This window comes from Acomys russatus, chromosome 14, assembly GCF_903995435.1.
Source record: "Acomys russatus chromosome 14, mAcoRus1.1, whole genome shotgun sequence".
NCBI classification, from domain to species: Eukaryota; Metazoa; Chordata; class Mammalia; order Rodentia; family Muridae; genus Acomys; species Acomys russatus.
Window position 1 is genome coordinate 380,327 of NC_067150.1, and position 15,248 is coordinate 395,574.

Below are 15,248 nucleotides of genomic sequence, written 5' to 3' on the forward strand. Positions count from 1 at the left end.
GAATAGTGACCCGAGTTGGCAGCCTCAGCAGCACCCCAGGAATGTCATAGACAACTCAAGATGATTGTCAGGGGAGAGAATGGTGAGCAAAAATGTCAAGGTAAGATGTCCCCATTGGTTAAAACCAATGCGCCTAGTGTAAGGAAGAAGAACATTGGATAAAAGAATGCCCCAAAAGGAAAGAGAAATCCAAGGTCCTGTTTACTGGAAAGGACAATGACTAAAAGGAACAGGTTTTAGTCCTCCTCCCCAAGCCCAGGGTAACAATAAAGGTGAAGGGAAAACCTCTGGACTTGCTAGTGGACACAAGGTCTCAACACTCAGTCCTTACACATCCCCAAGGACCATTGTCCTGAAAGTAATAATTGGTTCAGGGGGCCAATGGTACCAAATCATACTCATGGACTATCCAAAGATCAGTGGATTTAGGAGTGGGTTATGGATGTCTTTGAATATCCTTACCCACTCCTGGGGTGGGACCAGCTATCCAAGATGAGAGCTTAAATTCACTTTGCCACACAAGGAGACCACCTATTGGACTCTAAGTGGCAGCCTCTTCAAGTCCTGACTCTATAGTTGACAGACAAATACCAGATATTCTAAGAATCTTCCACCTAGTGACCAATGATTACAACAGTATCCACAGTCATGGGAGGAAACAGGAGTCATGGGGCTGGCTGAACACCGATCCCCAATATTTGTTGAGTTAAAACGTGGAGATGAGTCAGTTTGAGTATGCCAATACCCCATGTCTAAAGAGGCACATGAAGAAATTAGACCACACATATTAAGGCTGTTAAAAGAAAGAGTGCTATGCTCCTGCAAATCTGCTTGGAATATTCCCTTGTTATCTGTAAAGAAGCCATGGAGAAAGGACTACAGACCAGTGAAAGACCTCAGGGAAGTAAATAAGAGGATTATGGACATCCATACATACATACCTAACCCTTACACTCTTTTGAGTATCCTTTATTTAGAAAAACAGTTGTATAACATCCTAGACTTAAAGGATGCTTTTTTCCACCTGCCAGTGGCACCACATAACCAAGAAACATTGACTTTTTTTCTGTCCCAATGATTCCAAAACACTCTCACCATCTTGGATGAGGCTCTACATGAAGACTTGGGTGAGTATTGCTTCTGAAACCCTGGAGTTAGCCTACTCTAATATGTAGACGACCTCCTTATTGCAGCAGCCACCAAAGAAGAATGCTTATGAGGCACACAATGTTTGTTAAAACCTCTGAGTCACCCGGCATACCAAGTCTCTGCAAGGAAGGCCCAAATTTGCCTTCCCCAAGTATCTTGCCTGGAGTATATTCTAAAAGGAGGCCAAAGATGCCTCTTGGATGTTCAAAAGGAGACTATATTACATACACCTGCTGCCAGGACAGGTAAGACAATTTCTGGGCTTAGCCGGCTTCTGTTGCTGCTGGATACTAGGTTTTGCAGAGATGCCTTGTGTGACTTGAAGACAAGAGTAAGTTTTGATGGCTCCCTGAGCATCAACAGACTTTCAAGACTCTCAAAAATGCCCTTTTGTCGGTCCCAGCCTTGGGACAGCCAGATGTGACCAAACTTTCCACCTATATGTTGGTGAACATCCAGGGGTGGCAAAGGGTGTACTGACTTACACCTCGGGGCCTTGGAAGAGGCCTATGGCCTATCTATCAAACAAATTGGACTCAGTAGTGGCTGAATGCCCCCATGCTTTAGGATGATGATGGTTAGTGCCACCTTGGTAAAAGATGCTACCAAACTGACTCTGGGCCAAGAACTCCTTGTAACTACCATTTATGCTACTGAAGGGATAGTCAAACAGCCTCCAGATCCATGGCTCAGCAATGCCAGAATGACCCATTATCAGATCTTGTTATTAAACCCTGGGCCAGTCTCTTTCCAGACTCCAACCTCACATAACCCTGCTACTCTATTGGCTGATCCAGAGTTAACAGCCCTGATCCATGACTGTTATGAAATCTTGGCTCAAGTACATGGGGGTGAGAGCTGACCTGAAAAACATTCCCTTGAAAGATGTGGACTATACATGGTCCATGGATGGAAGTATCTTCATGAATAATGGCCACCAGCAAGTGGGAACAGTGGTTACATCTGAAATGGAGGTAATTTTTACCCAAATCCTTCCCTCTGGGACCTCAGCACAAAGAGTAGCGCTGATCACTCTAACACAGGCTACAAAAATGGGTGAAGGATGACAGCTCAATGTCTACTCCTTTTTGTGTTTGCCATGGCCCACTTCCATGGAGCCAAATACAGAGAGAATGGTCTCCTCATATCAGAAGGAAAAACTATAAAAAAAAATAAACAAGAAATTCTAGATCTATGTAAGACTTTGTGGTTACCAAAAAAGTTAGCTATAATCCATTTCCTGGGTCATCAAAGGAAAGAACCCAATCACTAAAGGAAACAACCTGGCAGATAAGACAGCAAAAGAAATATCCTTAAAAGAGCTTACTCCAGTACTAATGGCCCAAATACCCAACCCAGGAAATTCCAGCTTGCCTAGTGACCCAAAATATACACCCGAAGAAAACAAGTGGGCCAAGTGCCTTCCTATGAACCAGCTATTCCATGGATGGTGGAGAAGCATAGATTGAAAGATTAAACTGCCCAGACATCTGGCATGAACCATATAAAAAAATTCACTGAACTACCCACATGGGTGGTTGATGGATAGCAGATGTTGTAAGATAATCTAGAGTTCCCATTAGGGATGCTCACACAATGATTGACCAAATAAAAATACTACAAAACTTGCCAGTTGGTAAATGCATATCCTATCACAAAAGAAACAGAACAGCAACTCAGGGGGAGCAAACCAGGTGCATATTGGGAAATGGACATTACCAAGGTTATACCAGGAAAATATTGCTATAAATATCTTCTAGTTTTTGTAGATACTTTTCAGGATGGGTAGAAGCTTTTCCTATGAAACATGAGACAGCTGTCATTGTGGCTAAGAAATTACTAAAAGAGATCCTGTGCAGGTATGGTTTTTCTATTCTTTTACGGTCAGCTAATGGACCAGCTTTTGGGTCTGAGGTTAGCCAGGGAGCAGCACAGTTCATTGGGGCAGATTCAAAATTACATTGGGCATACAGACCCCAAAGATCAGGCCAGGTAGAAAAAATAAAAAGAACTCTAAAAGAGACCCTAACAAATTTGACATGGAAACTGGCACAAACTGGGTGGCCCTCCTGTTCTTTTTCCTTTATAGAATAAGAAACTACTCCTACCAAATGGGGTTGACTCCATTTGAAATAATGTCTGGAGTATCTTCCGCGTAGGCTTCAGCCTTGATGGACATTAAGGACCAAGATCTTTTGGTTAAGGTTCAAGCAACTCAGTAGGCTCATGATCATGTATGGCCTAAACAGCATGCCCTCTCTGAATCAGGTCCCCCTCAGGAACTCCACCAGTAGCAGCCTGGAGACTGGGTCTATATCAAGAGACACTGCCAGGGGAACCTGGAATCTCACTGAAAAGGGACCTTCATCATGATTCTGATGACCCCCACAGCCCTCAAGGTAGACAGTGTCTCTACCTGGGTTCATTACACCCACATTAGAATGGCCAACCCCTTTGATACTCCAGAGGACTACATAAATCCTGAGGCACAGGAGGACACATGGGAACCCCAACTAAACAAGGACAGCCCATTAAGCTCAAATTGTCCTGCATGCTGTGACCATGATGATCTTCCTGCTTCTACCAACCATAGTATGTTCTAAAAGGACTAGCTCTCATCAACCCCTCAATCTGACTTGGGTGAAAATCGAACCAGAAGGAAGCATCCTCAAGCAAACTTCACAAGTAGCCACCAAAGACACTTAGTTTCCTCCCTTAGAAGTCATAGACAAGAACCTCATATCATATGGGCAATGGGTCTGTGGTGGAGTCAAAGCCAATGGGAGCAACTTATACATATGTCCTGGATAGGATAGCAGGAAAAGAGGGTGCAGTGGAATGGCAGATTATTTCTGTGCATCCTGGAGCTGCGTGACCATAGCCAGAATATATTGGACTACTCTTATGACCACAGATTTAATTCAAATCAAACCTAAAGGTAAGCCAGAGAAACTACAACTGTAAGGATGGCACTCCCACCTTAACAATAACATTTACTGAGGCAGGAAAACAGGCCAGTTAGGAAACTGTAAAAACTTGGGGATTTTGTATCTATAGCCAATGGGGACATGACCCAGGTGCTCTTTTTACCATCCAGCTGACCAGTCAACACCTGACTATCAGCCCATCAACAGATACAGCACCTAATACGGTGTTAATCCCACCAGAGCTGTCCTCTAATACCACTGAGATAAGTGCTGCCAGATCTACTACCCTACTCCCCCCATTACTCCCACCAATCCTTTATGGGTCAATGATGGCTAACACCTTCCAGATTCTGAAAGACTCAAAACCAGATATGACTTCTTCCTGTTGGTTGTGCTACAATGCTAGGCCCCCATTTTATGAGGGGATATGGTTGATGGACAATTATACTGTAACCAACAAGCCTACCACCTGCCAATGAACTCATGGGGGCATCTTTAACACTACAGAATGTCTCAGGCCAAGGCCTATGCTTAGGTAAAGTGTACCCTTCACATCAGCACCTGTGCAACTATACTGTGGCTTCAGAAAACATTCCCAGTAACTGGATAGTGGGCATGCCACACAGGTTTGACACTCTGTGTACATGGAAGTCTGCTTAATCATACTAAAGCTGGGAAAACCGAGTATTGCATTTTAATACAGCTGGTGCCCCATATTACCTATTACCTGGAAGAATCAATACTAAGAGCTTATATGGGAATATCAGGAGATATTATGAGGGACAGTCAAGAGCCAATTTCCCTTACTCTGGCTCCTATTTTAGGAGTTAGACTAACCAGGGTGAGAACAGGAATTGCCCTCTAGCTCTACAAGAGAAAAACTACAATAGCCTAAAGACAGACATAGATATAAACATATATGTAGATACAGATATAGATATGCAGAGATTATAAATGTGCATCTCTCATTTAGAAAATAATATAGATTCTCTATCAGAAGTCATTCTCCAGAATAAAAGAGACTTAGACTTACTCTTTCTCCAACAAAGAGGGCTCTGTGTTCGTTTCCATGAAGAACGTTGCTTTTATGCTAACCATTCTGGGGTTATTAGAGAATCATTAGCTGAGGTTAATAAAAAAAAAAGGCTAAAAGACAGTGTAAAGAAAGAGAACAATCTAAGGGATGGTTCCAGCACTGGGTTTCTTTGAAAGTATAGATACTGTTATGTCCACCATATGCCAGTGGATATGTCCACATCCATGAGTCTATGGGTAGCACAAAATTGACTTGTGGAGTATGAGAGTAGCTTGAAGGGGCTGGAGGGAGGAAAAGAAAGAGAAGTGATATGATTCTATCTCAAGTAAAAATATTAAAAACCCATACAAAAGATAAAAACAGGATATGAACTTGGGAAGGAATCAAAAAATGGAGAGATGAATCTATGTTTAATTAGAGTGGAAAGTATGTTTGTGGGTGAACATGATGGCTTATTGTATAAGTACATTGTATACAGTTCTCAAAAAACTAATAAATATAAATTTAGAAGAATTTTTATAACTGCAAAAAATGTAATTAGTGTCTAATTTTTATTCCTGAGCCATATTTGCAGGCTGGTGTTTAATTTTTAGCATAAACAAAGACATAGGCTTAATCAATACAATGCAGTGGTGAACTTAACCATGAATACATGAATGATGATGATGATGATAATGATGATGATGATGATGATGATGGTGATAAGTTTAAAACACAGGCATGTATTTCCCCTGGTAAAATGTGAAAGTATACAGCTAGGATCTTTTTTAGTAGGGTGTAAAGGAATATATACATAGGTATGTAGTACTGAAGGGCTAGAGTGAGCCTGATCAGATCTCTACTGTTCAACTCATGGTGTTAACATATCCCCCACTAAAAGGACAGCTAGGGACCAGGACTGACCTCGTCTTTAGCACAAAAAGTCATCAGTTCCAGGAAAAAATTCCCTCACCCAAGAGGTAGCCAATCGGAGAAAAGGACAGCTAGGATGTGTGGCCATCTGTATTTGGGTTGGTATCTCATTGTGTTTAAATGTTCATGGAACAAGAATGTGGTCTGCTGGCCACCTGGATAAGGGCCAATCAAAGACTGACTCATGTAACTGCCTTGATGCCCTCCTATCAGGTTGAAGGTTACCTACTTTTTGCTGGAATTCCCTTTTTTACCTGTAAAAAGGCCTGCGAGCCAACATCCAGGGTCATCATTTGTAAGGTGGTGATTCCTACATGCTGGAATTTTCTACAGAATAAATATTCTTTGTTCTTGCATAAATATTCCTTGTTCTTGCATACTAATTGTGCCTGGGGTCTTTCTTCAGCAATTCTCAGATCCTTGCTGTACAAATATAACATAAATATAAATATGTATTTAACTGAGTTAGTGGTAGTGCACAGTTACTTCATATCTTTAATGTTCATTTAGGATCTGATTTTCCCAAAGTATAAAGGGAAACCTCAATCCATTTATATGGGTCCTCCTAAACAATTACGATGAAAAAAAGTTAAAAGCAAATTGGAGTGGAGAAGCAATAACAATTCTGAGGTTTTCTTTTGTTTTTAAATGTGCTCGGCTCATTTAAACACATCTATACTACTCAGATCAGTCCATTGAAGGCAAACGTAAAAACTTTGGGTTTGTTTCCTTCGAGTTAAAGAAGGTAAAGAGCTTTCTTTACCTTCTGAGGTCAGGGAAAGTCAAGGAAAGTGCACAGTTGCTTCCCTGAGCTGGGAAACTAAGCCTGGGAATCCACTTATGGGATACTGCAATTGCCTCTTCCTATTTATCATTGCCTACTCTAGGCCCAAACGTTTTCTGAAGCTACACAAAGTCCTTGCGACCACCAATGAAGCAGAGAGCAATAAGGCAAGCTTTAAAATGATGCTGCTGTCCTGAAACTAGTGGCCAGAGAAGTTCTCGGTGGTTAATCTGGTCTGGGTCTACGAATCGAATCGCCTTTCTTCCCATTACCCTTGCTTTTGTCAACCAAATACATATCCTGTTCAAGGAGCCCAGTGACTGACTGACGTAGGAGCCTTCCTTAGGCTCCTTAGAGTCAGGTCCAAGAGAGAAGAATCTGTATAGAAAAGATTGTATCTCTTTGCCACCTGACAAACTCGGTGCAGGTGGCAAGAGGAGCTGTCCAGCACTGTAGCAGGCAGCATGTCTCCAACTGGGCTTCCACAAATAAGCAACAGGGCTACAGCCTGAGCAGACGCTAGCCTCACTGTACAGGCAGCCTTGCTGGAGTGGGGAAACCATCTCCACAAGCTACTCTAGCCTTCCTTTTGCCTACAAGTGTCTGCACTGCTCCACTGGAGAAGTTAGGTGACCGATCTGAATTTCCAAAACAAACTAAAATTGAACACGACGGTTGTGTGTGTGTGTGTGTGTGTGTGTGTGTGTGTGTGTGTGTGTGTGTGTTGGGGGGCTCAGTACCCCAAGTCAGCTTGTCAGTTTTTTTCAGAGAGAGATTCCCTCCTTCAGTTCTATGGCTCTCACCACAGCACTAGTCTCTGCGTATGTTCACTGTCCATCTGCTTCTACAGGGGCCAAGGGACCAGACATTTGGCCTTGGGAGCCCTCGGTCTCTCATGGGAGCCACTGTACGCACCCCCTGATATAAGGGCACGATGGCAGGGAGCAGAGAGAACAGCAGCAACGTGTCCTAGTTGCTCCTGAATCGTAGCGGCAGAAGATGCAAAGACTTCCAGTGAGTATGCTGGAGACACGTGATGCCCGCGGAGGCAGCGTTGGGGGGCGGGGGGGATAAAGGGAGCAGGAGGGAGGGGGCGGAGGACGCGGGACGCGGTCGGTCGGACGCAAGGCGGCGGAGCCTGGCTGCACCCGGATCCCCGCATCCCCGGAGCGGGAGCTATGCCCACGGGCGGGAACTGAGGCTGCGCCAGGAGAGCGGCAGCTGCAGAGGTGGCGGCAGCGGTACTCGGGTCCCCAGCGCATCCCAGGCGCTACCAGGCCGAGTCTGGGCCCCAAGGAGCTGTGGCGAATCAAGTTCCCGCCATGAGCAGCTGGCTCGCGGCGCTCAGCGGCCCCAGGAATTCCTGTCTGGGGGAGCATCAGCACAGCGTCCAGTCGCCCCGACGCGCCTGACGCCGCCTGCCATAGCAAGTCCCGCCACCTCCACTGCCACCACTGCGTCCTCACCGCCACCGCCACCTCCGCCACCGTCGCCTCAGCTGCAGCAGCATCTCCAGCAGCATGTCTCGTAGGAAGATTTCGTCCGAGTCCTTCAGCTCTCTGGGCTCTGACTACCTGGAGAACAGCCCGGAGGAGGAAGGGGAGTGCCCCCTGTCCAGGATCTGCTGGAATGGCAGCCGGAGCCCGCCAGGGCCACCAGGCTCTCGAGCGGCCGTCACGGCTGCTTCCCCGGCCCCCTCAGCCTCTGCCGCCGCAGCTGCTAGTGCCGCCGCTCCCGGGTCCAAAAGAGCCCAGCGCCGGCGGCGGGTCAACCTGGACTCACTAGGCGAGAGCATCAGCCTCCTGACTGCACCCTCGGTGAGCTGGGAACAGAGGGGTCCAAGCTTCAGCTGAGGACAGGCGTGTGGGGAAAGTTGAAGCAGGGTTATCAGGGGAGCACCGAGAGCTCTTGGCCGCTGGGGGGCAACCGGGCCTCACCCAGTTCGGCCTAGGTTTTCTAGTGGCTCTTAGGGAGACAAAACCCTCTGGGCTTAGGCCAAAAGGGGACACTGGGAAAGAAAAGATCCCATTCTTTCTGACTTCTGGCTGCCCAGCTCCAGCCTTAAGTCATCCTACACTGTTGTCCTTTCTGATGGCCTCAGGGATTCTTCAGGCCACCTGTTTCTCTTTCTCTCCCTTCCTTCCTTTCTTCTTTCCTTCCTTTCTTCCTTCCTTCCTCCCTCCCTCCTTCCCTCCCTTCTCTGTTCCTTCTTTTTTTTTTTCCCTCAAAACTTTCCCACGCTGTATTTTGCAGCTCCATTTCCCTTTTCCAGAATGCCAAATGAGCCCCAGCCTGCCCCTGGAAGCCCTTACTCTCCCCACTTCCCACACTCCCAATCTTGACCTTTTGGGGTATCTCTGAATTCCACAGGCTCTCAGCAGTCTCTGCTGCATGCCTTTCTCATGTTTAGGAATGCTCAGTTAGATACTTTTCTGATTTATCTTTTCACATACAAACCTGTAATCCTATGACTGACACACACACACACAAGAGCACGAGAGAGAGAGAGAGAGAGAGAGAGAGAGAGAGAGAGAGAGAGAGAGAGAGAGAGAGAGAGAGAGAGGGAGAGAGGGCCTTCCTGATTTTTTTTTAGGCGTCAGGAATTTCCGTTCTGGTTAGAACTGGTGTCTTTTTAAAAAACAGCTCTTAGTACTTCTTGTACCCTTACCTCATCCGTCACTTTGCCATCTTTAGACTTTTCAGTGCTTCCGTTTTCTTATGTTTTTATTTAAATTTCTTCTTTTATGCCTTCCTTACATAAAAACCCTCCCCTGTGTTTATTGAATAAATAAATGCCATCACGTATGTCTGCAAACTTGTCCTGATCTTAGGATGTCTGTATCAGCAGCTCCCTCTGTACACCACAAGTCTAGGCATTCTTCCATACCACTCCTTTTGCCTTTCTCCTAAGGCACTTCTGCCACCATTGTCTTTATATATTACAGAATCTAAAGGACAGGTTTGTGTTTAACACAGGGATCTAGCTAAAGACAGAGATCTATTGTGAAAGAATTGTCATTGGAACTCCGGATTTTTCTTTGTGTCTGAGAACCAAAATTTGCCAATTTCTAAAAACTATCAATAATGTTTTTCATAAGGACAATTTTTCTTAGACTATTCTAAACCATTCATGTTAGGGTTAGGGAAAATAAAATGATAACTGGAGTATCTATAGAGAGAATGAGAGGTAAGAAATCATTTTCTTCTGAAGGTTTCCTTTGTAAGTTAGAGTTTAGTGACCGATGTGAAAAGCATATACACAAATAATGGTTTTCAGAATAAGAAATTTGAAAATAGTAATATCAAACAATGCAGAAGTTCTATGCACTTTGAAAGCTGCAATTAACTTTTATTTGAAAAAGGCTTGCCAGGTGGAGGCTGAGAGTGTACAGGTGAGCAGATGCAAATATTTTCACACATGAAAGATTTCAGGGGAAAAAAAGAAGAGGAGAAAGAAGTAGAAGGGGAAGAGGAATCCTCATTAACCAGCCTTATCACTAGTTGACTTACTGCCATAAACAAAAGAGAGAGATTCCATTTTAAGTTAGTGCTGTGTGGTCCCTCCTTTTATGTGACAAATAAGACACTGCCTTGAAGTTTCACTATAGGCCTAAAAGTCTGTACTTACTGGATGTTAAAATCTGAAAATAGTTAGGGAGGTATGATGTGTGCTATCTGTTCCCTCACAAGAGCTAAACAACTGAAAATAACTACAACCACTTAACATACCCATTGTTGGGGCATGTGTACTTGCTTAGTGTTTCCTTACTCCCATCATCCTCTATTTTAGAAGAAGCTGCTGCACTTACTGTGAAGGTTCCGACTTACTAAAAAGTCCTGTCATATGTTTCAATTAGTTGGGATTCAGTCTTCATTCAGAAAAGAAATGAATGTATACTATGGGCCTTTTGACCCATAGAATAGTCAGAGATTTTTACATTTTAGGAATTATTTCTAGATGCATTGGCATTGGATATAAAAGTCATAATGCTCTATATTGCACAAATAATGCAAGTACATAAGAGTTGATAAAATTGAAAAATAATCCCAGAATTCAAGAGTCTTGATTTTTCTCTGCTTTGGACAAGTAAGTACTTGTGTGACTCTGGACACAATCTCTGCTTTCCAGGACCCTTCTCTGCGATAAAGTGTTATGCTTAGGCTTCTCTTTAGTCCAAAATTCTACTGAGATACATTGTCAGGCATACAGATGAAACATGCAGCAAACATTTTGTGTTGCAAAACCTTTGAGCAAGGTATATTACTTTCCTAAGTTGTAATCACCAAAAAATTCTTCTATTTACTCAGTAATTGAAGCTCTGCTGTGTGGCAGGTATTTTACTGGTGTTTCAGATGCTGACCAACCCCACACAGCCTTCATGGATTTATTTTCTTTAGTCTTTAGTTTAAGGAGTGTGCATAGAAAACAGTATGGGAACTTCCGTTGTCCTTCTGACGTCCAGGGACATTTAGGGTTTTTTGTTTGTTTGTTTGTTTTTCTTTGACTGTTAGTCTCTGGAGTGTAGTCATAAGAAACATCATCATACAGGCACTATTGGAAGCATACCAATCATTTATATTATTTATTTTAAGTGAACTAGATACTTGGAAACATATGGAAAAACTATCAAAATATTTTGTATCAAAGGTGAATTTGGTAACTTATTTTTATTGGGTTTTATTTATGACTCTGACATCAGTCTGGGTCATCATCTGACAGGGGAGAGATTCAGGCAGACGCATTCAAAGTTGAGGCTTCTTCTGAGAGTTCTGAACATTGCTGAGCTACTGCAGGTGGCTGTGAAGTCATCAGAATATGTAGATAGTAGAATGGATGGAAGAAATGTAACATAAATATAAGGATTACAAAAAGGAAAGAAAAGCTTATTAACAAAAGAAAATCATCTAAAGAAATTGTGAAATGAAATAAAGAATCCAGGCCAGGCATGACAAAAAGAAAGTTTCCTTACTAGGGGAAAGAAAATTGTATTAGTAAAAGCTTAGGAATAAGCAAAGGGAGACAAACAGATGTAAACCTTTAAAATCAACCTCAGAAACAATGTAAACAATGAAAAATACACCAAATTTGTGAAGTACGATATTTGTTAATTTATGAACTTTAAATTAAAGGATCACTTTGATTAAAAATAGAAAAGCAAATTGAATACAGTCATAAAATTGTGTTTGTGTGTTTGTGTATAAGACATACTAAGCAATTTTTCTAAGAAAACATTTAATTATGGCTACATTTTATTAATTTTATGTGTGCTTTTTGCATGTGTGAATATTTTTATAAGCTTTCTTCAACCCAGTAAGAGTTTCCAGGGTGTGACCCATGAATTTCAATGAAATTTAAATGCTTTGAAAAATGTGAAAATGTCCTTTCTTTCTTTTTTTAAAAAAATTTCTTTATTAACTTCACATCCTGTTTGTAGCCCCTCCCTCCTCACGCCCCAGTCCCACCCTCTTTCTCTTTCCCACACCCCCTCCCTTATTCCTCACAAGTGGGGAGTCCCACCTACCATCTACCACAGCTCATCAAGCTGCACCAGGAAGGAGAGTGCCCTCTTTTCCTGCGGCCTGGCAAGGCAGCCCTTCCAGGGAGGAGTAATTGAAAAACTGGCAAGAGAGTCCATGTCAGAGAGAGCCCCGCTCCCCTTACTAGGAGACGTATATGAATCCTCTTTCTTCCCCATTTTATCAGTATCACTTATAACTATATTAGAAAATTTTATAGAATACATTTAGTATCATTAAGAAAAAAAGACAAGAAATATTTTATTTTGTTTATATAGCTGAAAATTGAAACTGATTCTCCTTTTGATCTTTCTATAGATCATAAATGTACATTCCAATTGCAATTTCCAGCAATTTTACCAAACTAATGGCTGCTGTATAACGGTACAGAAAGCACATTTAAGGATCATGCAATAATATGAAGGCAGTTTTGTGTTAAACAATGTAAATAATTCACAGAAAATGAATTAAAATTTTGAAAAATGTGAGAAAAACTACTTATTTTTACTTTGTTGAGAATTTAAAAGATTTCTTATCCATTGCATACAAACTAATCAGTATATATGTTCAAAGAATGTATGTGAGGCTAGGAGATAATGCAATAAACAGCAGCTTAAATCCTATATGTTTTTACTGCATATCATCTTATGTTCTGTTTAATGTCCAAAAACTCAATTGCAAGACTTTTACTATACCTGAGTTTGCACACAGGCTCAAGAGTATTAACTTTTACAAAATTTGCTTATACCTGCTTCTTAAAGTGAAACATCAGAATGTAGTTGTATTTACAAAAACATAGAATGATGCTATTCTCTGAGAACTTGAACAGTCTATTTATATTTTAAGAGTTTAGGTAAAGGTAATGACAGTCCTTCTATGTGGATTGCTTCCATTTTCTACTCAATTATCTGTCAAATGAGATAAGTGTTTGCCATTAAGTAGGCTACTTTGCCAAAAATATACTAATATGAGTGGAAATAATTTCATTTAGTCATGAAATATAACATCAGTATATAATCTGGAGATAAAAAAAATATGTTCTGTGTGCTCAGAACGCCTTGTAGAATTGAACAATCCAGGCCTGGGCTGATTTAAGAAGAAAGGGGCTGGAGGTATCTTTAAAGTCTAGAGTTTCATTGGAGCAGTTGGAGGGAGTTGAAAGACAGTGACTATTCTGATCAACATTTCCTCAAGATTTATTTTAGATTTGCTATCAGGAAATTGCCCATTTAAGCTATTGGTTATCAAACTAATGTGTAGCTGGGAGAAACTTTTTACCATGCAATTTCTTGAATCCTGACTTAGGGAGTCTAGTTTTAAAGTCCCAGAGAAAGATCTGGAAATTATTAATGAAGCTAAAGGCGATTGCTAGACAACATTAAATTTACGGTTAAAGGTGTTATATCCAATGGCCCAAAGACCATTTATTTAATCTCATTGAGCTTTGTTCCTTGAATTTTGTAAAGAGTGATCTTGGAAGTTGTTCTTTTGGAATGAACATCTATATATATTTATCTATCTGTCTGTTGTTGGTCTGTCTGTCTGTCTGTCTGTCTGTATCTATCTATCTATCTATCTATCTATCTATCTATCTACCTACCATCTATCTATCATTTGGCAGCTGTTGCCATTCAGGAACAAGGATAGAGGCTGTCAACAGGAACCATGATAACCACATCCAATGTGTCAGTTCTCTTATAGAGTCATTATACATTTCCTCTTTTGTAGCTTTAATTATCTGTGAACTCTTCCAACTTTTCCTAAGGATGTTTGGTTGTTTCTTCTCTTTGTGTTCAGGAGCCATTTCTCTAAGAGGTCTTGTTCATCAAAACAAAAGAATGCATATCCAAAATAGGATGCGATTGTAGAGCAAAGAGAAAGGGTTACTGTAATGGTTAATTTAACATTATTAGCAGCCTTTTTATTTTTTTTTGAATGAGGTTAATACTGCCCTTGAATCATCTATCTACTGATTTATTTTGGAGAATAATTTGTTCTAGAGAGGAAACAAGAAGAGGTTCAGATACCAGGTGTATAGGGACTACTCCATAAATCCTGCTACAATTTTACAAAAACAGAATCTGTTGCTAATATCTGAATAAGTAGGGTTTGGGTCTCTGCAATAAATAAATAGTGATCCAACATTTAACACCCTTTTTAACTAATGGATGTCTGTCAAAATTTTCAGGCTTTCAATAGGAAGGTATGATGTGAAAGGTTTTGGATTTTTTTTGTATTTGGATACTATGAATAGATGTAGACTGTGATATCCTTAAAGGTTTGAAATCACTGAGTTGCCAACCTTATCACTCTGCTTGTTAAATCAGTTCAATGAAGAGAAGATTAAAGATTCTGAATCATACATTGTAATATGTAACCATATAGCTCATGGTTAAAGATAATAATTTGAGAGGGAGAGAGAGAGGGAGAGGGAGAAAGAGCGAGGGAGGGAGAGAGAGGGAGAGAGAGAAAGAGCGAGGGAGGGAGGGGGGGGGGGAGAGAGAACAAAACAGCGAGAAAGAGAAAGATTTTAAAACCATGAGAAAGACTTGGATTTGTGAGACCAAATACATTTTATAGGTAGCTAATTATTCATGTTTAAAGATGACAGCAAGCCCTAAAATGAGTAAGGATTGAGAATAATAGCATTCTCATAGCATTTTCAAGTCCTAAGAATAAGCATACTTCTTTGTCTCAGGAAAATGTCAAATGTCCTAACATGAGTGTAATACATTCTTTCTCTTCTGAGTGAACTCTGAGACTTGGGACATTCAGTACACCAAAGCAGTGTTTTCTGTGCATGACAGTACTGTTGTTCATGTGAAATTACAGCAGTTGTGACTGTGTGCACAAAACCTGCACAAGATGAAGCCTGTAAAAATACCAGCATAGACTGGGAGGAGTCACAAAGTTTCTTCTCTAG

The 15,248-nt window shown here is 41.6% G+C and overlaps 1 protein-coding gene and 1 pseudogene across 2 annotated transcripts in view; one reads left to right on the forward strand and one right to left on the reverse strand.

The window, feature by feature from the left end:
- The window catches only part of LOC127198701 (RNA-binding protein 39-like), an 88,955-nt pseudogene extending 82,641 nt beyond the window's left edge, over positions 1–6,314 (reverse strand).
- A 1,409-nt stretch (positions 6,315–7,723) lies between these two features.
- Gucy1a2 (guanylate cyclase 1 soluble subunit alpha 2) overlaps positions 7,724–15,248 on the forward strand; it is a 321,255-nt gene continuing 313,730 nt past the window's right edge. Inside the window, exon 1 of one of the 2 annotated variants that reach the window (XM_051155869.1) lies at positions 7,724–7,822. In XM_051155869.1, coding sequence (XP_051011826.1) covers positions 7,808–7,822 — 15 coding nt within the window. In that variant the 5' untranslated portion in view covers positions 7,724–7,807. Of the gene's footprint in view, positions 7,823–8,286; positions 8,626–15,248 lie in introns of those variants that run through there. The other variant, XM_051155868.1, reaches the window with a different exon arrangement.